We start from the raw sequence: 24557 nt of genomic DNA, 5'->3' as shown, positions 1-24557 counted from the left end.
AGGCTCTTACAAATGATGTAGAGCCCTGAAATTTAGTACACATTATGTGCCCAGATCACAAGGAAACCTGAGAATGGGATATTTCTGCATCAAATCATTAAACACTGGGGCATAAAAAGGTCCTAGCACTCCAGCACAGAACAAGTCACACTATTTGCATCAAGGAGACTTAGGATTTAGCTCTCTTTAGGCTAAGGGGTACTTTACCTTGTCTCACAGAAAGAAAGAAAAGTGGTCCTGTGTTGTAAGGAAGAAGTGCTTCTGCAGTAGGGGGTATAGAAGTCCCTTGGTGTTCAGGGTGAAAAGAGTGTTGAAGGGGTCTTGGGAGGGCCTAGCTTTAAGAACATAAGAAAGAGCCTGCTGGATCAGACCAGAGTCCATCTAGTCCAGCACTCTGCTACTCGCAGTGGCCCACCAGATACCTTTGGGAGCTCTCATGCAGGATGTGAAAGCAGTGGCGAACTAGGCAAACTGGAGCCCTGGGCAAAACCTGAGTTTGATGCCCCCCCAGGCGCGTGCCCGGTGCAACGTGCACCCCGTCCCCTTGTAGCTACGCCAAGTGGCGTATCTAGGCAAACTGGAGTTTGGTGCCCCCCATGGGCAGCTGCCCTCCCCCACTGTGACCAAGCAATGATTTTTTACACCAGATCGTTTCAATGTCACCATCACATTATAGAACATGCCCCAACTCACAAATCTGAACACAGCAATGGGCCATGCCACTCAGCAGAAATAATTTTTTAAAAAACATTTTCAAAATGCTTTCAAAATGTTTTATTATTGCTATGAAAACATTTTATGGTGTTGCATCCAGTCCCCCCCAATTGGGGGAAACAGCATCACTTTCAATGTTATTTAAACTGGGAACCCCAGATTCTCCCATTAAGGTGGATTTAAAAGGAGAATCTGGGCTCCCTAGTTTAAACAAGTGATGCTGGAATACACTCCCAAACAGCATCATTTTCAATGGTGTTTAAACCAAGGAGCCCAGATTCTCCTTTTAAATCCACCTTAAAGGGAGAATTTGGGGTTCCCAGTTTAAACAACATTGAAAGTGATGCTATTTTGGGGTGGACTCTCCCCCACCCTGAAACAGCACCACTTTCAATGTTTAAACTGGGGACCTCACATTGTCCCTTTAAATCTATGCCAAAGGGGGGGATTTAAAAGAAAAATTTGGGGGGTGCCTGCTGTCAGGGGTGCAATTGTTAAGCTAGCAGAACCAAACTTTCAGGGTATCTCCAGGAGACTCTCCTAATGATACCACCCAGGTTTGGTGAAGTTTGATTCAGGAGGTCCAAAGTTATGGACCCTCAAAAGTGCAACCCCCATCTTCTGTTAGCTCCCATTGGAAACAATGGGTGGTGGGGCACCCCCTTTGGGAGTCCATAACTTTGGACTCCCTGGACCAAACCACACCAAACCTGGGTGATAGCATCAGGAGAGTCTCCCGAAACATCCCTGAAATTTTGGTGCTGCTAGCCTAAGAAACGCACCCTTTGCAGGCCAAAAACGGAAAAACACTGAAAATACAAAAAATCTCACAAATGAACCTGCAGTTTTTGCGCCCCCCACAAGGGGAGCCCCTGGGCAACTGCCCACTTTGCCCAATGGGAGGAACGCCTCTGTGTGAAAGCAATGGCCTGCTGCTGCTCCCGAGCACCTGGTCTGCTAAGGCTTTTGCAATCTCAGATCAAGGAGGATCAAGATTGGTAGCCATAAATTGATTTCTCCTCCATAAATCTGTCCAAGCCCTTTTTAAACCTATCCAGGTTAGTGGCCATCACTACCTCCTGTGGCAGCATATTCCAAACACCAATCACGCGTTGTGTGAAGAAATGTTTCCTAATTCTTCCCCCCAGCATTTTCAATGCATGCCCCCTGGTTTTAGTATTGTGAGAGAGAAAAATTTCTCTGTCAACATTTTCTAACCCATGCATAATTTTATAGACTTCAATCATATCCCCCCTCAGACGTCTCCTCTCCAAATCAAAGAGTCCCAAACGCTGCAGCCTCTCCTCATAAGGAAGGTGCTCCAATCCCTCAATCATCCTCATTGCCCTTCTCGGTACTTTTTCTATCTCTTCAATATCCTTTTTGAGATGTGGCAACCGGAACTGGACACAGTACGCCAAGTGTGGTCGCACCACTGCTTTATATAAGGGCATGACAATCTTTGCAGTTTTATTATCAATTCCTTTCCTAATTATCCCCAGCATAAAGTTTGCCTTTTTCACAGCTGCCATTCATTGAGTTGACATTCCCATGGAACTATCAACTAAGACGCCCAAATCCCTTTCCTGGTCTGTGACTGATAGCACTGACTCCTGTAGCATGTATGTGAAGTTTGGATTTTTCGCCCTTATGTATATCACTTTACATTTTGCTACACTGAACTGCATTTGCCATTTCTGAGCCCACTCACCTAATTTATAAAGGTCCACTTGGAGCTCTTTGCAATCCTTTGTGGTTCTCACCACCCTACAAGCTTTGTCTTTGGGGGTGGGGGGGAGGGAGGGCAGGTGGGGAGAATGAGGAGGCTTCTTCAAGGCCTGGTGGAGAAAGTTGCCCCCCAACCCCCCCCCCCCCCACCGCTGCTCCAGCATCCCATTTGAGGTGATGGGAAAGGAAACTCACTGCAGCTGCATGCAGGGCAGTGAAGAGCAATGTGACTCCAGAGCTCGGGTGATAACAGGGCACCCAGCCCGACCACAGCAGGAGAAGGCAGCCTCCTTTTGCCTCGAGGTTCCAGTGGTCAGGCGAAAACAGGGGCAGCCAAGGCCAGCGGAAGCAGAGAGAGCCAGGGTACACCCTTTGGCAGACACAGCTGCCGCATGGGGCCATTTCTCTCCCCCCCTCCCTGTGGGGATCGCTGGCAATCCTCAGCTGGTGGCTCAGGCCCTCCAGCCACCTCCTGCTCCTGAGGAGCCCCAAGTGCTTCCATTGGTGGTGACAGAGCTTGGCTGGTCACTTCTTTGCTCCTGCAACTGATTGTCAGGCTCCCCACATTCTGCTGAGACTCCGGGCTGCTAGCTCCTGCCAAAATTCTGGAGATGAGTGCTTCCCCTGGTCAAAAGGGTGATTTTGAGGCCCCAAGGGGTCAGTGGGGGGAGGAAGGCCCCTGCTGGACCAGCGAGGAACAGGGGGAAAGTTTTTTTTATTCTCCCTCCCATCTTCAGACTCCAAGCACTGCAATATGGGAGGAGGGGGTATACAACAAAGAAGGTCTGAAAGAAAGAGGTGGCATATTCATTCTCATTTGAGGTTCTTTCTTTCTGTAAGACAAGGTGTAGCCACCCACAAGGTTCTATAGCAATAAAGTGCATGATTCCTTTACCTTCATGCAAGAGAGGACTAGCAGCATCAAAATTACTACTATACTCTCCCACTCTCAAACATTACATACTAGTAGTAAAGGCCTTTGCAGGGGAAATGCAATGGGCTCTCAAAAAGATGGGGGCGAGTAAGCATTTCCTCCCACAATGGGCTGTACTGCTGCTTTGCTGCTGCTTTACCCACACCCACACACCCATTGCTGGCCCACTTTCTAAATACCTGTAGATGATCCTGTGGTCCCAGGACTCCAATAAGTGCAGAAGGCTGGTGGGAGGGGGGAATGGGGTTGTATGGGGTGGGGGGGGGAACCATGAGGCTTGTGGTGGGTCTGGTGGGGCCACGGGCAGCAAGACACCATAGCCCCACCGGCCTGGTATGGTTTTTGAGGGAAAACAGGGAGAACCAGAAAGGTGGTGACAGGGCTGGTTGGAACAGTGGGCACTAAGGTGCCACTGGCCTGCCATCCTCGCCTTGGTTTGGGGGTGGTGGTGAGAGGGCAGATGGGAACCAGGAGGGTGGTGGTGGGCCTGTTTTAGCAACAGGCACCAAAGTGCTGCTGCCCTGTCAGCCCAGCTTGGTTTTGGGGAGTGGTAGGAGGGCAGGGAAAACGGGGAGGTTGGTGATGGGCCCAGTGGAACAGTGGGCACTAAGGCACAGGCCTGGCAGGAGTGCAGCTTGGCACCACTTCCCTGCTTGACCTGGCTTGCCCTTCGAAGCAGGGGGAGCATGGAATGGGCGTACTGGAATGAGAGCATGGATGCACTTCCTGCTAATCGTTGGGCAGGACTCATTTCCACAGCTGAAAATGAGTTCTGCCACCATTTGGTGGGAAATTCATTGTCGCGACATTCCGTTCCTTAGGCGATTATGTTAAAGGATTGGCCAGTGTCACTCACTTTTCTTACTCTTTAACACAGCCCATGGGAAGTTGAATGCATTTGTTTGTAATTTGAACAGCCTTTCTCTTGCTCTCTACCCCATCTGTGTTATTAATGCACTCTGGGAACTTCACCCAGGAAAAGGAATTTCAAATGGATGCAAAAAGGCAGGGGATTAAAGGACATTTAATTCTTTGCCCTGCTAGGTTTTTTTAAATATATATATATATTCTAAATTTACACACTGGTGTGTGTAAAATTGTTCCCCTGCCCAATATGGTTTCATATATACACTGGAAAGAATAAACATGTATTTGGAAAGAAAAGCCTTGGAGTGACCATTAGGTAGCAGAAAAAGGACCTATAGTGCAGGTCCCAATTGCTGACAACTTTCTTGGTACACACTCAGTATTCTTAGAAAGCGGGTGGGGCCAAATGGTGTTTTTGCACAGAACAGTTTCTCATGGGCTGTCCATCGTTTTGTAAATGTTGCTTTGGCAGAAGCTGTATCCATATCACAAGGATCTTCACTGCGTGACTGAAGCTAAGCCTTGTGGCTGTTTTGTGGCCGTTCCTACCAGTTTGTGTCAGAATTACAAACGCATCTGTAGGCTCAACAAAGTTAGGAACTCCAGTCTACAGGAAAAGTATTAAGAACTCTCCATCCACTCAAAATTGCTTCTTTCAGTTCATTACATGCATATATGGCACATATACGTGTGTGTCTTTGAGACAATTATAAAGATGAACACTGCAACAGAAGCAAATTTATTTGCTCTGCTTTGCATCGCTATTGATTAATCCTGTGTAGACTGTAATTAGTAGAACAAAGGTATGTTGATGGTGTTTCCCATGATATAAACAGAAGAAACGTTTTACATTATTAAACAATGAGATCAATACTAGGATGAAACAATGATTTCTCCATTCAGCCCCAACATACAAAGTTTATTGGGATTATTTATGCACAGCTTGGAGGAAATGTCAATTCTCTTCTCAATGGTAATCTTTTTGTACAGCCTGATTTTCTTGCACAGATCCATTTCACATTGACTAAAGCATAATTTATTTAATATACTTTTATTTTATTCAATTTATACCTCAGTCTTCTTGGGCAAATAATGATTTTAGTAACTTCGGGTTGCTATATGTTAAGAATACTTCAGCATAAGTACTCAGACTACAACATGTTTACATAACAATCCACACATCTCCTTTTTGAGATGCAAGAAGCACACATGCTGCTGCACCATGATATACAGAATACTGCTAGAAGTGTGTGAACCAAACCCATGTATTCAATTTTATACTTTAGATTCTATCGTTAAAATTTGAGACTTCAGAAGACAGAATGTGCCAAACTAATGAATGAACCCCATATAAAGAACATTTAGAAGTCTGCACAAATATTAGATTGATAAATCCAACAGATTGCCACGTGTGTTTATTACACATTTATTCCATACTACAATTCCAAATAATGATTTTTATATTTCAGAAGTTAGCACTAAAGATGTGTCAACTAAAAACTGACAGTATTGTCTAGTAATAAATCAAACTATTACTGAAGGTTAATAATGAGGCTTGCCAGAGACAGCAAAGCCAAAAGCACAATTCAGTACCAATGTGTTGCATTGTATGTACTAGACTTTGATGTAAATGATAATGATGTTGCAACTATTTATTGGGCCAGTGATATTTAGAGACCTGGATCAAACATCTAAAGCTCTTCCGTTTCCAGAAAGGATAGTTGCTGCCTGTCTCACAGGAATGTTTTAAAGATGAATAAGGTAAGGAACGTTAAGAGTTCTCTGTTCTCTAAAATAATATTAATAATTAATTAATACTAATTGCACATTAATAATTAATTACTATGCAAGGATTAACCATGAAAAAGCAATTAAGAATTTCAGAGCATAAAGGATACAATCTGCCTCAGCAATGTTTCTTGCAGTAATTGCATATTTATGAATCCAAACAAAAGATACACATTTTTGGTAGGAAGAACTCTGAAGTGTTCCTTGCAAAAGCATTTCTGAAGTTGCTATATTATTGCTGAACTATCTCCAGTGAACTGAGATAAGAACGGAAGAGAAAGGACACAGATCATCAGTGTTCTCTTTCCTACTGCAGCAGCTGATCTGTGGGTGAAGAAAATGTGTAGTACACAAACCCTATTTTTGGAGTCTATGTCAAAAATCATTTTTTTTTGCCAATAAACAAAAACAGGTTTGTTCATAGCCTAGGGTACCACTGAATAAGGTGATTTGCAAGAAGCTGCTTAATTTCTTCCCTTATATTTCCCACTAAACAGAAGAATGAATTCCAAAGGTTGAGTTGGATTTACATGGCACTTTATATTATTGCATATCTGAACATACAAAAGTCATAACAACATACTACTAAAAAGAAATAAATATTTAACAGGAGGGAAATAAGGGGAAATGTAAGGAAGTTAAATTTATGGAGGCAATAGCAACACCTGAAATAGCAGCTACATTTCCAGATTAGTTTTTAAATGGAGTTATTGGGCAAGATGTCTGTTGCCTTTAAATGTAACTAGATCTACCTTCCATAGATTTGATAATGGAATTGATATTGTGAAGACAGCTATTATATTGCCACTTGATTGTTTGAGAATATGAAATATTGCTCTAAACTTCTTCCTTAACTGGACATGACCACTGATCCCTAGATTATCTTTCTAGACAAATACTGTAAGCATTTGTAGTGGAAGCATTATAACGTGTACTGTAAGAATTATAACTTGAGTGAATTTGGAAATACCCAACACCAGCAGGCTTACTGCCCAAGTTGACAGCACTATGCCAGACTGTCCAAGTCTCATATTTCCTGCACACAGCCTTGGGTCTCAGCTGGAACTTATATATCTGAAACAGAAAGCTAAAATGACTGGTATGTCAAATATTATTTCTAAATTCGAGTGAAAAGGAAATTATGTAGAGTGCAGAATGGTCTATTTAAAAATTGTATCTGCAGATGATACCAAATTTGGAGGGGTAGTTAATACCCTAGAAGACAGGGGCAGGATTCAAAATGATCTGGACAGTTTAGAGAGCTGGGCCAAAACTAACAAAATGAATTTCAACAGAGATAAATGTAAGATTCTACACTTAGGTAAAAAAAAATGAAATGCACAGATATAGGATGGGTGACACCTGGCTTGACAACACTATATGTGAAAGGGATCTGGGAGTCTTAGTGGACCACAAACTGAACACGAGTCAGCAGTGTGATATGGCAGCCAAGAAAGCCAACAGATCGAGGGAAGTAATTGTACCTCTCTATTCTGCATTGGTTAGACCTCACCTGAAATATTGAGTTCAGTTCTGGGCACGGCAATTTAAGAAGGATATTGACAATCTGGAACGTGTCCACAGGTAAAAGGTCTGTAATCCATGCCCTTCAAAGAGAGACTTAGGGAGCTAGGGATATTTAGTCTGAAAAAGCAAAGGTTTAGTGGGAGCATGATAGCTATGTTTAAATATTTGAAGGGATGTCATGTTGGTGAGGGAGCAAACTTGTTTTTTGCTGCCTCAGAGACTAGGACACGGAGTAATGGATTCAAGGTGCAGGAAAAGAGATACCACCTAAACATTAGGAAGAACTTTCTGACTGTCAGGGCTGTTCGACAGTGGAATTCACTGTCTCGAAGAGTGGTGGAGTCTCCTTCTTTGGAGGTTTTTAAACAGAGGCTGGATGAACATATGTCAGGAGTACTTTGATCATGTGTTCCTGCATGGCAGGGGGTTGGACCTGAAGACCCCTGTGATCTCTTCCAACTCTATGATTTTATGATTTAGTGCCAATCGCCATGTACTACTTCATGTGTTCAAGTTCAATTTTATTGCATGGGGTCAAAGGCCATTACAAAAATTAAGAATAAAAAACCCATAAAACTGGATTGCAGTCAAACATTGTTAAAAGTTACATCTTAGTAGAATTTAAATCTCAAGCTGTGCGTTTCTCTGACAGGATCTTGTCAGAATACTGGACTAATAAAAGAACTGCCGTTCTTTCACTTAAACTGACAGCTGCAAGAAGTTGACACAAACTGTGTTCATAGAAATAAGCCTGCCTACTCTTGTACAACTCTCTCTCTCACACACAAATCTAGTATCAAACATCTGTTATTCAGGTAAAGATAATGTGGTGCAGTGGAAGGAACACTGGTCTGGATGTAATAAATGCAAGTTCAAACTGATTTATTTATTTATTTATATTTTAATTTATATTCCTCCCTTCCCCAAAGGGCTCAGGATGATGAACAAAATGATAAAAAAATCATAACACTAATACAGTAAACAACAATATCATCATAGTACTAGTACAGTATAGTAAAAACAACAATAGCAGCAACAGATGGCTAAATCACCCCCTTTCCATACCCATGGGAGACCAGATGTAATATGAGACTCAAGTACAACAGTCAACCCGACGGGCCACATGGAAAAGTCTGGCGGAATAGCTCTGTCTTGCAGGCCCTGCAGAACCCTTGTAAATCCTGCAGGGCCCTGAACTCCCTAGGAAGCTTATTCCACCAGGTAGGGGCCATGGCCATAAAAGCCCTGGCCCTCATGGACCTTTTGGGCCAGGGATCTCCAGCTGGTTTTCCTCCGAGGATTGGAGGGACATAGTGGGGCAATATGGGGAGAGGCAGTCCTTCAGATATGCAGGTTTGAGACCACTCACAGCACTTTGAACATGATTCGGAACTCGGTCGGCAGCCAGTGAAGATAGTAACAGGACTGGTGTGATCCGGTCCTGTCTGGACACTCCAGTGAGGAGTCTGTCTGCTGCATGTTGGACAAGTTTATGTTTCCAGATCACAGACAAAGGCAGACCAGCATAGAGCGAGTTACAATAATCCAATCTGGAGGTGACTGTTGCATGGATCACTGTGACCAGGTCAGAACATGAGATGTACGGGGTCACTTGCAGTGCCTGCTGCAGATGGTAAAAAGCCACCTGGGTAGTCCGAGCAACCTGGGCCTCCAGTGAGAACACTGGGTCCAAGGTCACTCCCAATGTCTTGATGGACGTGGCCAGATATAAGGCCTCGCCGTTCAGTGTAGGCAAACAAAAGTCCACTGGCCTCTCTCCCCGACCCAACCAAAGAACCTCCCTCTTTGCTGGATTTAGCTTTAGCCAACTCGCTCTCAACCAACCAGATACAGTCTCCAGACAACGCTGGAGTTTTCTTTGTGAACATGAGCTGGGTCTTTCATTGTGAACATGAGCTGGGTCTCATCTGCATACTGGTGACATCGCAGCCTGAAACTCCGGACCAGGCTACCCAGGGCATGCATGTAGATGTTAAAAAGCATGGGGTGAGGATCATCTCCTGTGGCACCCCACAAACTATGGGATGGCACCTGGAGTTCTCTTCTTCCAATGCCACCTGCAGACCCCGGTCACGGAGAAACAAGGTCAGCTAACACAGGGCTGACTCACGTACCCCGATCTCAGTGAGGCGGCGGACCAAAAGGTCATGATATACCATATCAAATGCTGCGGTGAGATCTAACAACACCAGCAGCGCCAAACCGCCTCTGTCCAATCCAATTAAGTTCATTCATGTGTTAGTCTTGGATAAAATCATTGTATCGTGTAACTTAACTCACAGTATTACTAGAAAGATAAACATAAGGATTTGCAAGTATAATATTCTCAACAGAACTCTAAATACCATATGAAAATAGTATGAAGCATACAGGTGAGATCTCAAATGATTATACATCAGGTTTGTTAACATGGGCAGCCCAATCTTGAGTGGGAAGGTAGATATGTGATGGACAAGCATGGCACAGCTTCACTGCCTGCATCATACCCAGCAAGAAAAGAAGGAACCTCCCCTGAAGGCTGTGAGAAGTCCCTATGCGTAAGTCCATGCCAACAAAAGAGAGAATTCCCAGGCTGAAAGGGCTCAGGAAGCTACTAAAGTCAGCTCCTCCCCTGGAAATGCCACCATTAGAGTCAGCTGCCTTGGCACAGGGGTCATGACCCTGTCAGAGTCCTTTCACTCCCCTCCCCCTCACTCAGCATCACACAGTGATGTCTGCATGCTTGTTGTTGCCCCAGCTTCTAAAGAGGCATAAAACTCTTGGTGAGAGCAGTTCTACAAAAGGAGGAAGGGGTAAGAGAACTGAAGGAAGAAACAGGACCTCTGAAGCACATGAGTCTCTGAAGGAAAACAGCGGGAAAGATCTCACAGGCTGGGTCAGCGAGTGGTAAGTTAGAAGATATTCCTCACTGGGTTATATGACCCTTCAGCTTGCTTTCTCAATAAACCATCCTCCAGTTCTCTCAGTCTGTGCATTACTTTCACACACACAGCTCACCGGACTGTCACTAGTAGAGTAAGCCTGATTTCTACACACTGCCACTACTCACCATAGAGATGTTATGCTTTAAAACTCAGTTCAGGCATCATAGTTCAATAGCCTTATCAAATGTTCTGTTAATCACCACCCCTACTGCATCATCTAACCATTAGGCCAATCAGAGTGCAGGATGCCACAGCCAATCAGGTGGCTTCTCCTATTCTTAGGCCTTTATGCCTCACAGTGAATGTAAACAATGCTTTGCTTCACACAGACCTGCACTTTTAAAATTAACTTTTATTCGATAGCCTGTCAAAGATGCCAAAAATTTTTTGCTGGGTAACCTTTATGCAAGTTCCCCTGCCCCATAGCCAGCAGCCTACCTTTAGAAACCTAGTTTATTCACAAAATCTGGACAACAAATAGCTTTATATTAAAATACATCTTATACCCTAAGATCTTCATCTATAATTTTCTGCATCAATTAATTTTATTTATCAATGAAGTTTCTGCATCAATTAATTTTATTTACCTAACAGATGATGTAGATCAGATATGGATCATGTGGAAACTTGTCATGAGGCAATAGTGAAAACAGTACCAGTTTTAAAAGCAACAACTTTCCCTACTTCACTTAATTAAGGAAACAATAACAACAAACCCTCTCCCTTTTTGGTGGAGCCCACTCCACCTTCCTTGTTTCTCCACTTTTATTTAGCACATACTGTTCAGTACTAAGAAAGCAATTGATACAACAATTACGAGGCATTATAGAAAGTTCCTTAAAAACAGTAACACACTAGTTAGTAGTCTGCACCCATATGTTCTGTGGAGCAACACAGTAAACAAATATCACCTTACATTTCAGGCAAGGCCTAAGAACAACTTCCTACAGGTTTCTTAATATGAAAGATGGTACTAATTATTTATTTCTTTATTGTTCAAGTAAGAAGGGTCAAAGGGTCTGCAGATATTTTGTTGTTTAAAGATATAATTTCTGTCTCAAATAAAAAATGTTTTCAAACTTTTATTAACTTGCATCCAAGCGCTAAGAATGGCTCAATGTTCATGAGTGTAACTGACACCCTAACTAGAATCTTGAAAAGAACCTTGACTAGAAAAGCAGAAAACATTTTTCTGATGTAACAGTGATTTGAAAATATTGCATTTACAGAGCAATCTTATTTAGACTTCCTCCACTCTTTTTTTGTTGTTGTCAAGTCACACCTGACTTAGGCGACCCCCATATTCTCCACTCTAAGCCCACTGAAATCACACAAGAAAACATGTACTTGAAGGAGAAAGCTTTGCATGTAAGTTCAGAAAGTCTATGTGGGAACCACGAACAGACGAAGATGAACTAACAGAATCTGAGCACAAAAGAATCCCATATGCACCTGAGCTTTAGGTGTAGTGATTAAGAGGCGCTAGTAATTCTTCTGGCCACACTGGCAAAAACAAATATGGTTTCTAATACAGAACTGCAATGGAGACCATTATGTTAACCCTGGTTTCAAAAAGACACCTGCTCAAAACAAAGATTAAATTTAGTTCATAAATTCTTATGCTCCTCTTGTAATCCAAGAACCTCATTATTATAACATATACTAAAATTTGTGAGAGACACAATTTGCAGATGCAAAATTTATATTAAGCATAAAATATAACCAGCAGGTGAAAGGGGTCATCAAATGCACCAAATTGAGGGTGAAATATGTGTGTGAAATTCAGATGTAATCAAGAAAAGTACACAGAAAAATTGCAATAGCAGTCACTATACATCTCTAATTTTGTTACACTTGTTATAGTTGAGGCCTTCCCAAATCTCACCAAGAGTTAACACCTATACCTAAAACTTTAATAAAATTATTCCTTTCTGCCCATAGTTAATAAGAGCCCCCATGCTATATGAAAACCGGAGTTTAGTATCAGCATTGTGCAGTTACAAATGATTAAGGCATGCACCTGAGTGACAAAAAGAACATCTGGCTTATAACCTCTCATCACAACAGTGAAGGCATCAGCCAGTCCTTTCCTGGCTTGAAGTTGCATTCACCTTGCAGTGTCAAACCAGGACACACACATGGGATTATCAGTCAACTCTGATAAAATCAACAAGATTCATGATTCATGCCCCGCATTGGGGAACTCCAGGCAGGGAAAGGGGCAAGGGTACCGAATGTGCCAAAGGCCTTATTCAGCCTAGGAGGTTTAGGAGACCCCTGCCCGAAAAGAAATCTGGAGGCAAGGCTGTAGTGCGTGTGCAAAAGAGAGAATGGAAGACCTCCATTCTTGCTGCTCTGAAGGGAGTGCTCTTTAAGACCGAAGGCGGGAGTTTTGGGCAATTACCAAGGATTTCTTTCGGTCATGAGGCGGGAGTTTCCAATTTTTCAGAGCCACGGGAAATGTGAGAGAATAAATGTCGGGGCGAGAGAACAAATCGCACCTCTCACTGACAGGCGAGACAGCTCGTTCCGAGGGCGGGATGACGGGACGCTCGTGGCTGAAGAGCCACAATATCAGACACGGGCGCACAGACACGCGCCCGCTCATTCGTCCGCTTCCCTTCCCCCTCCAGCGACCGTTACCTCGTTCTCCACCACCTCATGATAAGCAGGAGGCGGGTCGAAGCCGCCGCCGCCGCCGCCACCCCCGGTGCCGTCGCCATCCCCTCCGCTGCGGGTTCCGCCGCTTTGCTGGTGCCCTCCCGGTCCGCTGCTGCCTCCTCCCTGGCCGCCTCCTCCGCCCCCGCTCTCCATGGGCTCATAGTGCAGGCCGGGCCGCTCGTTGGTGAGCAAAGCCACCGCCTCGTTGATGTCGTTCTTGGCCAGGCGGAGGGCCCTGCGGATGGCGGCCGGGTCCGAGAAGCCCATGCACAGCAGCGTCGTCGTGTGCTGCTCTTCCTCGCTCTCCATGGCGGCCCTCTCAGCTCCGGATCAAATGCTGCTCTCGCTAGCGGGGCTGTGTTCGCTGCCAGCCCTGCACGCCGCCATGTTGCCGGGAGCCTCCTTCTTCGCCGCTGCTGCTGCTATCACCACCTCAGGGCAGGACGACACACGGCCAAGCCCCACACCCACCCGGAAGCGGCGCACTCTGAAGCCCAGATACTAGTGCGAGGAGAACCGCCGTGGTCACGTGCCAGGGGAGGCGATGCAAGGCCGTAGCCCAAACATGAATGGAACGAGGGGAAGCTAAAGGGAGGGGGGACGTTGTCATGGCAACCCTGAAGACGGCGGGCAGTGGAATTCTACAGACAGCCTAAGCAGAAATACCCGTTACGCGTGTCGTATTCGAACTATAATATTCAGTTTGGTGCTTTTTTGTATGTATCTGCGTGACGGCTTTTGAAAATTTTCTGTGAACGAACAGGGCTACTTATAACCGTTAGACTTTTATAGCCAAGAACGTAGTAAATTCCATAAATAGAATAATAATAGTACTAAAGAGTAGCAAGCTGCTAATAGGCTTCGGTATTTTATAGTACTTATTTGTTAACAATATTCATATCCACCTGATCTCTTAGACTCAAAGTCAGGTAACAAAGTAAAACAACGGAGTTGCAAGTCCATCAACAAGATTAAAGTGCACAGACTGAAAACAGCCACATTGGTCATAACAGCGTGTCATAATACAGTCAGTGTGCTGTAGTGGTTAAGAGCCCTGGACTGTTATCTGGTGAACTAGATTTGTTTTCCTCTGCTCCACATGGAAGTCTGCTGGAATGCCTTGGGTTAGTCACAGTTCTTTCAAAACTTCTTCAGCCCCACCTACTTCACAAGGTGTCTGTTGTGGGGAGAGGAAGGAAAGGGGATCAGAAGTCACTTTGAGACTCCTTACAGTTGAGAATAGGTGAGTGTAAATCCAAACTCCTTTTCTTCCCCACCACCAAATGCCCTTTGAAATTATTAGAGTCCTTAATGTAATGAATGAAGCCACTCTCTGCACTCACTCAGGTAAGCCATTCTGGTGGACTGGACCTATTTTGTAAAAATCCCATGAGCGCAATGTTGTCATATTGGCATTCACAAGAGAGGGCACCACAGGGGGACAGTTGTCTGGAAAATGTAGCTGTGCAATGGGAATATACTCAGTTATATAATTAAATAAATATTAGGGCCTACACCACAGAGGCAATAATTGGCACTTTGAGTCTGGCCCAGAAGAAAGCAGATAACCAGTGCAGTTGGCCTAGCACTGGAGTTGAGCTGCTGACTCCAGAGAGAAGTCTCTCTGCATCATTTTGTGCCGTCTGAAGCTGCTACAACATCTTTAAAGGTAACCCCATGTAAAGCATGTTAACCGTAATCCAGTTTGTAGATTATGGAAATGTGGATCACTGTGACTAGGTTGGAAGCGTAAGTAAGAAGCCAGTTTATGAACAGGATATAATTGAAAGAGGGGCTCCTAGCAAGAGCACCAACCTGTTTGTCCATTGACAGGCTGGGCCAAGAGTACCTGTAAGCTCTTGACCTACTGAAAGAGCTTAACCCCATCTAATACTAATAAAGCAATATGAACCAAGCACTCTATGGTATCACCTCTGTCATAGCTGGATCAGCCTCCAATTTGTTTATGCTCATCCACAACTTCAAGACATATTTATTTCATACATTTATCTACTTCATAACTTCCTTTCTTTTCCATGTCCCCTACTTTTAAAAAGTATTATAGACCTCATGGCTGCTGAGGATGAATGAATGATTGAGGTGTATGTAAGGAGGTCTCAGAAACTAATTAGAAATCAGTTGTATTAAATTTAGGAGGACATGCATGTGCCTAGTAGGACAACTCATACTAAGTTGGACTGCTGCCTATCGAGGGCAGTGTTGTTTATGTTGGCCTCAACTTTTGACAGTCTCAGATCTTCATATCACTTACTATCTGATTCTTTTAACTGGTGATATCAGGAGTCATCCTAAGGACCTTCTGCCTGCATAGCAGACACACATTTACTGAGTGACGGCTCCTCCTCTCCTTCATAAACACAGATGAGATTGAGCTGAAAAGCTACAGTATTGTGCATAACTTAACTTGAATATGATTGCCACTGGAATTTTGATGGTAAACATAACTATATAGAATTATAAGAGCCTCATCTCCTCTCATGGCTCTCTATAAGTCCTTATCCTTTCCTGTCATATCTCTAGGGGGGGAAGCATTATTATCCATCTGGCTTTATTCATGATGCTTTTTGGAATGCTGCCAGAAGATACTTAAAGAAGAGCTCTTGAGGTATTTGTATACCTCTAATGCAAAAGGGCTGGATAAGTACGTAAACATCATGTAGCTTTGTGTTACTATACATCCCAGGGTGATCACAAGCAGGATAGCTGAATAGAGGTTCCAAGTTCAGAAGGAGCATACGTCTACATAATACAAGCCAGAAAAACAACTGGGAGGGTGTGACGGACAGCTAACTGCAGATGCCTTGTATTGGTCTTAGAACTCTGATTGACAGGGAAGTTGGGGTAAAAAGAATTCTATGGTTGACCTGAGACTGGGAGAGTGACAGTTGAGAGTGGCAGTGAGAGGTTTGGCAGCTAGAGAGTGAAGAAAGAGTAGTGTAGGATAGAGGAGGATCGTGAGAAAGGAAAGTAAAACTAGTATATCTTCCCTGAGGGAAATAGCTGCAAGGAAAAGGGGACAATCCCTACCAAGTATTAAAGGAGGAAAATTGGAACCTGTATGCAGTGGCGTATGGCCCATGGGGACATGTGGTCTCACACGTCCCTGGGTACATGCCATTTAGTCATGTGGGAAGGTGCAGGACAGCGTGCAATGCCGGCGTGAGCCGACGAAGGCCTGGCAGGGGACCAGGATTGAGGCCTGTGTGACAGCCCCTCCGGAGCCTGCCATGTCAGTCGGAGTGGCTGGTAAGACATGACATCCTTTCCAGAGCCTGCCTGCCTGGTCTGTCAGGGTGGTGGGCGAGTGCAGAGTGATGGCCCTTCTGGAGCCTGCCCACCCGCCCATCCCTTTCTCCTTTATCCCTGCTCTGGGCGGTGGCAGCTCTTTGCAAGGCCAGCAGGCTGGGGGTGGGTGGCAGCAACAGCAGCTTCCCCAATTGTGCAAGAGGTTGGCTTTCTGTTTCTCTTGCCCTCTTTTTCTGCCTTTCTCCCTCTTTTTCTGTCTCACTTTCTCCCCTTCTCTCTGTGCCTTTTTTCTGCATCTCTCTCCCCACTCTTTTTCTGACTCTGTTTCTCCCTCTTTTTCTGCCCCTCTTTCCCCTGCCTTTTCTGTTCTCCTCACCCCCTCTTTTTCTGTCTCTCTCCCTCTTTTTCTTCCTGTCTTTCTCCCCCTGTCTCTGTGCCTCTTTTTCTGTCCCAGAAGGGAGATCTCCAGCTGCTTCCAGGGGGCTGGCAACCCACTGCAGGGGTGGGTGGGCTCCCCCTAGGGCCCACAAGGAGAGTGGGGGGGAAGCGGGGCATACAAGGAGTGTGTGTGTGGAAAATCTAGGGGAAATGGAACGCAGGAGGGGGGGGGGCTCAGATTTTGCCCCAGGCTCCATTTCCACTAGATACGTCTCTGCCTGTATGTATGTTCTTGTCTCCACAAACGTTAGAAATTTTGTGTCAAATAAGCTTATGTCCATTTATCTAAGGAGTGACAGCCAAGTGATCTCTCTTAACAGTTAAAAACAGCTATCAGTAGAACAAAACATCAATGTTCTTGTGACAAACTATCATTTATCGTTATACAAAGTTTCCCTCATTCCTGCTGCCTTTTCATCTGCCAAATCTCAACCTGAAACCTCAGTCTGCTTTGACCATTTCCCCCTAAGGGTAAAATAAAATAGTTTATATAACGAGAATGCATATCAGTCTGTTATGCGCCATATTCAGACATATACTAATGAAGGGTTTTTCAGTTCCTCAGCTTCCTAGGCTTGATCAGAATATATCTATATACATTTTATACTGGTGTGTGTGTGTGTGTGTGTGTGTGTGTGTGTGTGTGGGTTTGAGGAACAGTTCTAGAGGGCTATTGCCTTCATGCCTTGTTTATGGAATTCTTGGAAGACTCTCAGTTCCACTGAGAATTACATCATTGTGAGGACAGTGACTTCAACTGACATAGAAAGTATAACTCTACTTAGGGTGGGGAAGGTATAATTCTACTCAGGGTGGTCAATAACTCTTGTCCTCTGACTTTTTGATATGTTGGATTTACCATTCCAAACTTTTCAGAGCATTCAATATTCTTTGTAGTATCTTAAAGACTAAAAGAATTATTGTCACGCAAGCTTTTGTGGATTTGAGCCAGTATGTAGCTCTAGTCTAGTAGATGAAAGCATATGCAGCAATAAATCTGCTCATTAGTGCTTTAAAGCTACTTTTTGTTTTTGCCGCAATGGTAACATAGCTACCAATATAACATTTGTTAACATGGTAAATGAACAGTTTGTATACAAGTAATTGGAACACTGATTTCAGTGGAGTTCTTGCTTTAAGAAATGGAGTGACAGTGCTTTTTAACATAGTAAATGTTTATTCATTTATTTATCTTTGTAGTTACTTCCTGCCCATCTCTGAAGTTCCTGGGTGAGGTACAATAATAACTCCCCATTTAAAGTACTCAATTACAATTTAACATACTCCCCATTTCAAACTTGTGTATGCTGCATTTCTACTTAATAGGGTCTCTAGGGTCTCCAGGGTAGTGAAAATAAAACATTACAACATTTCAACATAAACAGCATATAAAATAAAAAGTATATAAATATTGATGAAAGCTCATAAATGCACAACACCAAAACCAGAGAGGAGGGTCAATAACAGTTATTGGAGGTATGCCAAACAAAAAAAAGGTTTTCACTTTAGCAGAAACTAGCGACAGAGGGAGACAAACATATCTCTCTGGAGAGGACATTCCAAAGTTTGGACACCACAACTGAGAAGATCTCAGGTTGTCACCTGTCCAGCTGCAAATGATGGGCCTCTAAAGCAGGGCCTCTGAAGATGACCACAATGGTCAGATATGCTCATATGGAAGAAAGCAAGGCAGTACTTGAGGTAGGCATATGCCAGCACCTTGAATTGATCCCAGAATCATCGGTCAGTTACACATAGAACACTTACCATGAGGATCTTCAGGGGCTCTTCAGTGCACAGTTGGCTTGCAGTGGGGTCTCCTTGGGTTTTCCGTTTAAATGCAAGAAGGCAGTCCCTCCAAGCTGTGCATTTTTTCTGCAGAGAACTCTTCAGGCCTGGTTCTCTTAACTCCATCCATCAAGTGATTCTTAAAGGCACAGATCTCAGAGGCACTTATTTTTAAAAGATCTCACTACATCTGGTAGTCAAAATTGCTGGCTTAACCTTTAAACTACACTTTTATCCATATTACTGTTTCAAAAATAATTCCTCCCTCCAATGTAAGAGCAATTCCCTGAACCATACACTGTCAAAGAAGGAGACATTGCAAGCTCTGCTAGAGCTGATATTCTCTCCCTCCCCCCACACTTCCTGCTGCCTTTGCAGGGAGAACAGAGAGGCTTGTTATTTTCCAAGAGGTTGGTGTGTTTTGGCTAAGCCAGGGGTAGGGAACCTGCGGCTCTCCAGATGTTCAGGAACTACAATTCCCATCAGCCCCTACCAGCATGGCCAATTGGCCATCTGGAGAGCCGCAGGTTGCAGACCCTTGTGCTAGTCCAATTGGACCTCTTTACATTTGAAACAATATCAGTATCAAGTTATTCCAGTTGCATCAAGCAATAACTGTTCCAACTGTTGCATTAGGAAATTAATCCTCTTTTTACATGACAAGACAACCTTTAGCAGCATAGTTAAAATTATTACATTAGATATAATGCTTAGCCCATCGAAGTTTCTGTTAGACATTAATCATAGTCTTTTCTCAGCACTATTAGCAAGACTCGATAACTGTTGATCAGAGACCGTTTATTAAAAATTTGCCACTTCAAAAGTAACAGTTGAATTTCAGTCTATTAATAAGAATGGAAGAAGCTCAGGTTTATTTAGTCTTTGGTAAAATGGTGCTACAGTCCTAAATAACTTCTCCCTTAAGTCTTTATGCAATTGACAGTCCAACAGGATATAAGACAGGGAATCAGGGGACTCCTGCACCCTCCAAGGCAGAGTCTCTCTGAATATGGAATTTGCTGATATCTGCCAGCTAAGACTGCTGAGGGTAGACCTCTTTTTTACAAATCTTCTGTTAGTTTCAAAGTATTCCAGGTGAGATCTCTCAATCAAAACAGAGGCCAAAAAACGTGCTGCCAGAGCTGTTGTCTTTTCATTCTTATCAAACAGGAGAGTTTGGGCAAGTGATCTGTCTGAACTTTTCTTCCTTGTGATGATTAAAGGCTCAACTAGGCTGGCACAGGATTTGTTGTGGAATGAGCAGTTTAAAATAATGTGAAATATAGTGTCTGATGTCTCAGTGCTGCATGGGCATAGCTCTCCTGTAATGGGATATGATGAAATCTTCCTGTCATCACTGCTGAGGGAAAGACATTTAGCTTTGCTAAAGAGAAAGCTCTCAGTTGAAACCTTGTAGTGAATGAAGTCAGGTACGCTGCTGTCATCCCATGATGTACTGATATGCCTAGAGTGCCCAGTGAACAAATCCTTGGAGTGTATGGCAGCATCTCCTGCCTTTTGTGATCAGAAGTCTTTGTTTGATCACTTGGAGAATGGATGATTTGCCACTGGATTCCAGGTTGTTCAGGGCTATTCCTGGTCTGTCTATTTTGTTGCGGATTATTTCAGTCCATCCAGTGAATTTTGGGTCTTCTAGCATATATGCAATAATATTATCCTCGTTGGACCTACAGTGCTTTTTTAGCCAGTGATCCACCCTTTTGTCTCTAATAATTGTTTCCCAGATTCTGCACAAAGGGTCATATAGCTAACGCATTTGGGTACACCCATAGTTCATCTTGAAAAACTGGCCTGAACTTGTTCTAAGTCTCTGTAATGTGTTTACACCCAAACTGGGATGCCATAGAGTAGTTGAATGGCCTTGGCATTTACTTGTAGCACTGCTGGAATAAATTGTTTTCCTTTATAGAGAAAAAACGCACAATCGCTGCTACTGCATAATGGCATGTTAACAGTGAATGGTTCATTTGAGGTTAACTTAGAAGATTAACCCTAGATATTTAAAGGACTTAAATTATTCCAGAGGAGAGTTTCCGGTCTTCCAAGTAAATGTTCAACTTCATTTGGAAAACCTCATAACTTTTGATTTGTCAAAGTGGATTGATAAGCATTTACACTGACAGTACTCAAAGAAAGATCAGAGATAGAGGAGGAGGCCAGTTCTTGTATTAGATGGTATTGTAATCAGCATATAAAAGTAGAGGGGTAGGATGTTTCCCTAACATTGGTGGGTGTCAGAGGCGTAGCTCCAAGGGGAAGGGGTGTGTGTGACACATTGGACGAGTGCCCCTGTGGGGGTGTGGTGAGGGCGTTCCGGGGTGGGACAGGGGTGGAGGATGCACCAGTACACTGGGCACTTTCCCCCCTTGCTGTGCCTCTGGTGGGTGTCCATTAACTTTCCCCAAATATTGAGACAGATTTTTAGAAATAGGCTGAAAAGATATGGTGCTAATACACAACCTTGTTTCAACCTTTTGTGGTGTAGAGATTTTTGCTGTTAGGTTATCTTTTAAATTGGTTTTGATTTGACACCATGTTTTCCAGTAAAGCTGTTGGATTAAAAGAGTAGATGGGGGTCCATGTTCATTTGTAAAACTAGTCTAACACATTTAATTCCAGAAAGATAAATTTTATTGATAATGTTGCGCATTAAGAAAAAAGATAAAAACATAGAGGGAGGATAGAGATGTTTTAATAAACAAATAAAACAAATAGTGGCAATTTCACAAAGGGGAATAAATTATTTTATATTTTCTCTAAATTTATCAATCCAGCATTGTATCATCAAGAGTTGTAAGTGAACCCCACATTTAAACAATTAGTGATCTAAGAAGACAGTACATCTCAGTAGATTTCCCTTTCTAGGTGGGAAGGGTCTGGCAGCTTCCCCAGGGATAGGGAAGAGCTTGGACTTGAAAATGAGTCCAATCTAATCCTAGGAGTATTAGGCTTCATGTTAAATACTCATTTAAGATCAAGCAACATCATTAGGGTTCCCTTTGAGGAGAAAATACATACATGCTTAAACACATAATCCATGGTCATTCTTCTGATCCAGTAAATTTTGTCTCATCCAGTAAGTTGCAAGTGTGTGCCAGCATGAGTATGCAGGCACAAAAGCTGTAGATGAATTATGTTGATTTTACATGATGCATGACCTACCCATGGTGATCCACTGGCACACAAATTCCAAGCAAGCCAGTAATTGTGAACATGCATCAATAGTGGCTACCTGCTCAGCCACCATTTTGAATGCAGCCACAGTGCAGATTTAAAATTACTTGAAATGTTCATTTTCAATTATGATCAAATTAGTGAAGTATGTGACTCTACAAAAATCAAGGTACTTATTAATGTTGATCATCTTATTTAAAAACATTAAATCATTCATGATTTCAGCCTTTCCCAACCTGTAAAATGGAAGTTGTAATAATGATTTGCTTCCAGGTTTGGTGTAAAGATGTTGTGTTGGAAAGTAACATTTTTTCCACAAATCTCTGCTAATTACAATTGATAGTTTTGCTTCATTCCCATGCCTCACTTGGGAAAAAAGCAGCATAGAATAATTTTCAAATCAAGATACTGCCACAAGAAAAAGTAATTCATTCCTTCATACATCTAATGAGAGTGGAGGATGAAAAATGTGCATCACTGACATATCACTGCCCTCTTCTGGACTTTGAGAGATTGCTAGATTGTGCTGATATACAATTCCCAATCATTTAGACTTTTTAAAAAAGTGGTTGAACATTAACTAGTCAAATAAAGAATTCAAGTAATGATAAAGAATTTAGTTGAAATGAGAATTCCAGTGGAAACATTAAAAGATCTTTGAATAGATTATGGGAGCCCAGTTCCTGAGATTTGTGGATGACAAAGTTTGAAATTGGTTGTTGTGGATTTTCCAGGCTGTGTAGCAGTGGTCTGGTAGATCTCGTTCCTAACATTTTGCCTGCATCTGTGGCTGGCATCTTCAGAGGTGTCACAGAGAGAAGTCTGTTATACACTGTTATACACAGATACTGGACGCAGTGTATAACAGACTTCTCTCTGTGATACACCTCTGAAAATGCCAGCCACAGATGCAGGTGAAACGTTAGGAATGAGATCTACCAGACCACGGCTACACAGCCCAGAAAACCCACAACAACCAGTTGAATCTGGCCGTGAAAGCCTTCGACAATACAAAGACTGAAATGATAATCTGTTTTTTGACCTGTTTTTAAGATTGATACATCCCTGGTTTGCCTTTACAGCGCAAATGTAGAACATTTTTATAGGGTCTAATGCCTGAATGTTGTACCCCTGGCTAATTGTCTAACTGGCTGGGTCCAGAAGGTAATAAATTTATCATTGAGAAAGGAGTAGCCCTTGTTGTCCTAAAGGATGCAACTTGAAGACCACTCTTTAATAAAACCTGCCTGGACTCCAATAATGTTTTTACTTATAAACTAGTCATCAATACCACCTCTCTTCTGGGTAAAGGACTTGCTCTGGTAGATTAATTAGGAAACAAAAGGAAAGGGGAAATGGTACTGGTTCACTGGACCTCTCATTTTCCTTTCAAAAGCAATTACTATAGTTGCCTTCTGAATGACCTACTCAAGATGGGAGATGGAGGCAGCTTAGTTTGGTGGTTCTACCACTACCAGTCAGGTGGTACTAAGGGGCTACTGCTCTGTAAGACTTTATACTACCCCCGCCCTACAGTTTAATGCATATATGAATACTCCTCTAGTGGTAGCAGTACACCACTTCTAGCTTGGTGTTTTTTTCCCTGTGCATAGGGCTAGGCCATTGAGAGCACTCTTCACTGTCTGGATCCCCTGGGGCTGTCTGGACAAGGAGGGGCAACAGAGACTCTCCCCACTTGTCAACCCCTCTTCTCCTACTTCTCTGCCTCATACTCATTCTTTCTCCTGCCATCCCTTCTCTTACTCTGTCTCTCATTCCTGTTATACTCTCTTTGGCCATTTCCGCACAGGTGGAATATGGCGGCCTTGGGATGGCAAAAACGCCGTCCCCAGGCTTCTCAGCCATACGTCGCTTATTTAGAGGAGACTCAGCTGCTGTGCAGCCAGCTGCCACTGGCGCCGCCTCGACCCGGCACTTGAAGCAGCATTTTAACTCAACCTTTTGCCTTTCGGGGAAGGCGAGATTGTTGGGAAATGCCGGCTCCAAGGCGCCTTCCCCCCACACTCCCTCCCTTCACTTACCTGGTCTCCGGCCCTCCGGCGTGTCGCCGGGGCCTGGGGACACGCCCCCCTGCTCTGCAACGCTGAAGCAGGCGTGCAGGGCAGGGGAGGCGTGTCCCCAGGCCCCGGCGACGCGCTGGATGGCCGCAGGAACGGTAAGTCCACCGGGCGATGGCGCCCAGCGGCGCCGTCTTCCCGGTTCTTTCTGGGACCGTCCATGCGCGCGGAAGCGGCCGTTCTCTCTCTGGACCCATCACTCTCTCTTTCTGCCTGTACTCCAGCTTTCTCTATTTCTGTTTCCCACCCCAACCCCATGACTCCTTATCCTCTGCCCTGGTCACCCTCCATCTCTTCTGCTGGAGGACCTGATGTAGCTTCTTTCACACAATCACTGCTCTGAGCCACTTGCTTGGTATGTCTCCAGGTGGGCCCAATGAGGCTTCTCCCCCTACCATTGCCATTCTCAGCGGCTCACCCAGTGCAGTGCCAGGTGGGCCCACTGAGGCTTCCCCCTGCATTCTTGCTCTCAGTGGCTCACCCAGCACAGCTCCCAGCAGGCCCTCTGAAACTTCCCTACCACCATTGCCTCTCTCAGTGGCTCATTTAATGTGACTCTCAGCATACCTGCTGAGGCTTCTCTGACCACTGCTAGGCTTCTCCTACCCCCAATTAGGCCCATCAACA

General features: G+C 43.9%; 1 protein-coding gene across 1 annotated transcript in view; it reads right to left on the bottom strand.

The window, feature by feature from the left end:
• USP24 (ubiquitin specific peptidase 24) overlaps positions 1–13745 on the bottom strand; it is a 115234-nt gene extending 101489 nt beyond the window's left edge. The window contains exon 1 of the mRNA XM_048495840.1: positions 13147–13745. Coding sequence (XP_048351797.1) covers positions 13147–13473 — 327 coding nt within the window. The 5' untranslated portion in view covers positions 13474–13745. The remainder of the gene's footprint in view (positions 1–13146) is intronic.
• Positions 13746–24557: the final 10812 nt, after the last annotated feature.

This window comes from Sphaerodactylus townsendi, linkage group LG05, assembly GCF_021028975.2.
Source record: "Sphaerodactylus townsendi isolate TG3544 linkage group LG05, MPM_Stown_v2.3, whole genome shotgun sequence".
NCBI lineage: Eukaryota > Metazoa > Chordata > Lepidosauria > Squamata > Sphaerodactylidae > Sphaerodactylus > Sphaerodactylus townsendi.
The sequence above is the reverse complement of the archived record's forward strand: the minus strand, read 5'-3'. Positions and strand labels throughout refer to the sequence as shown.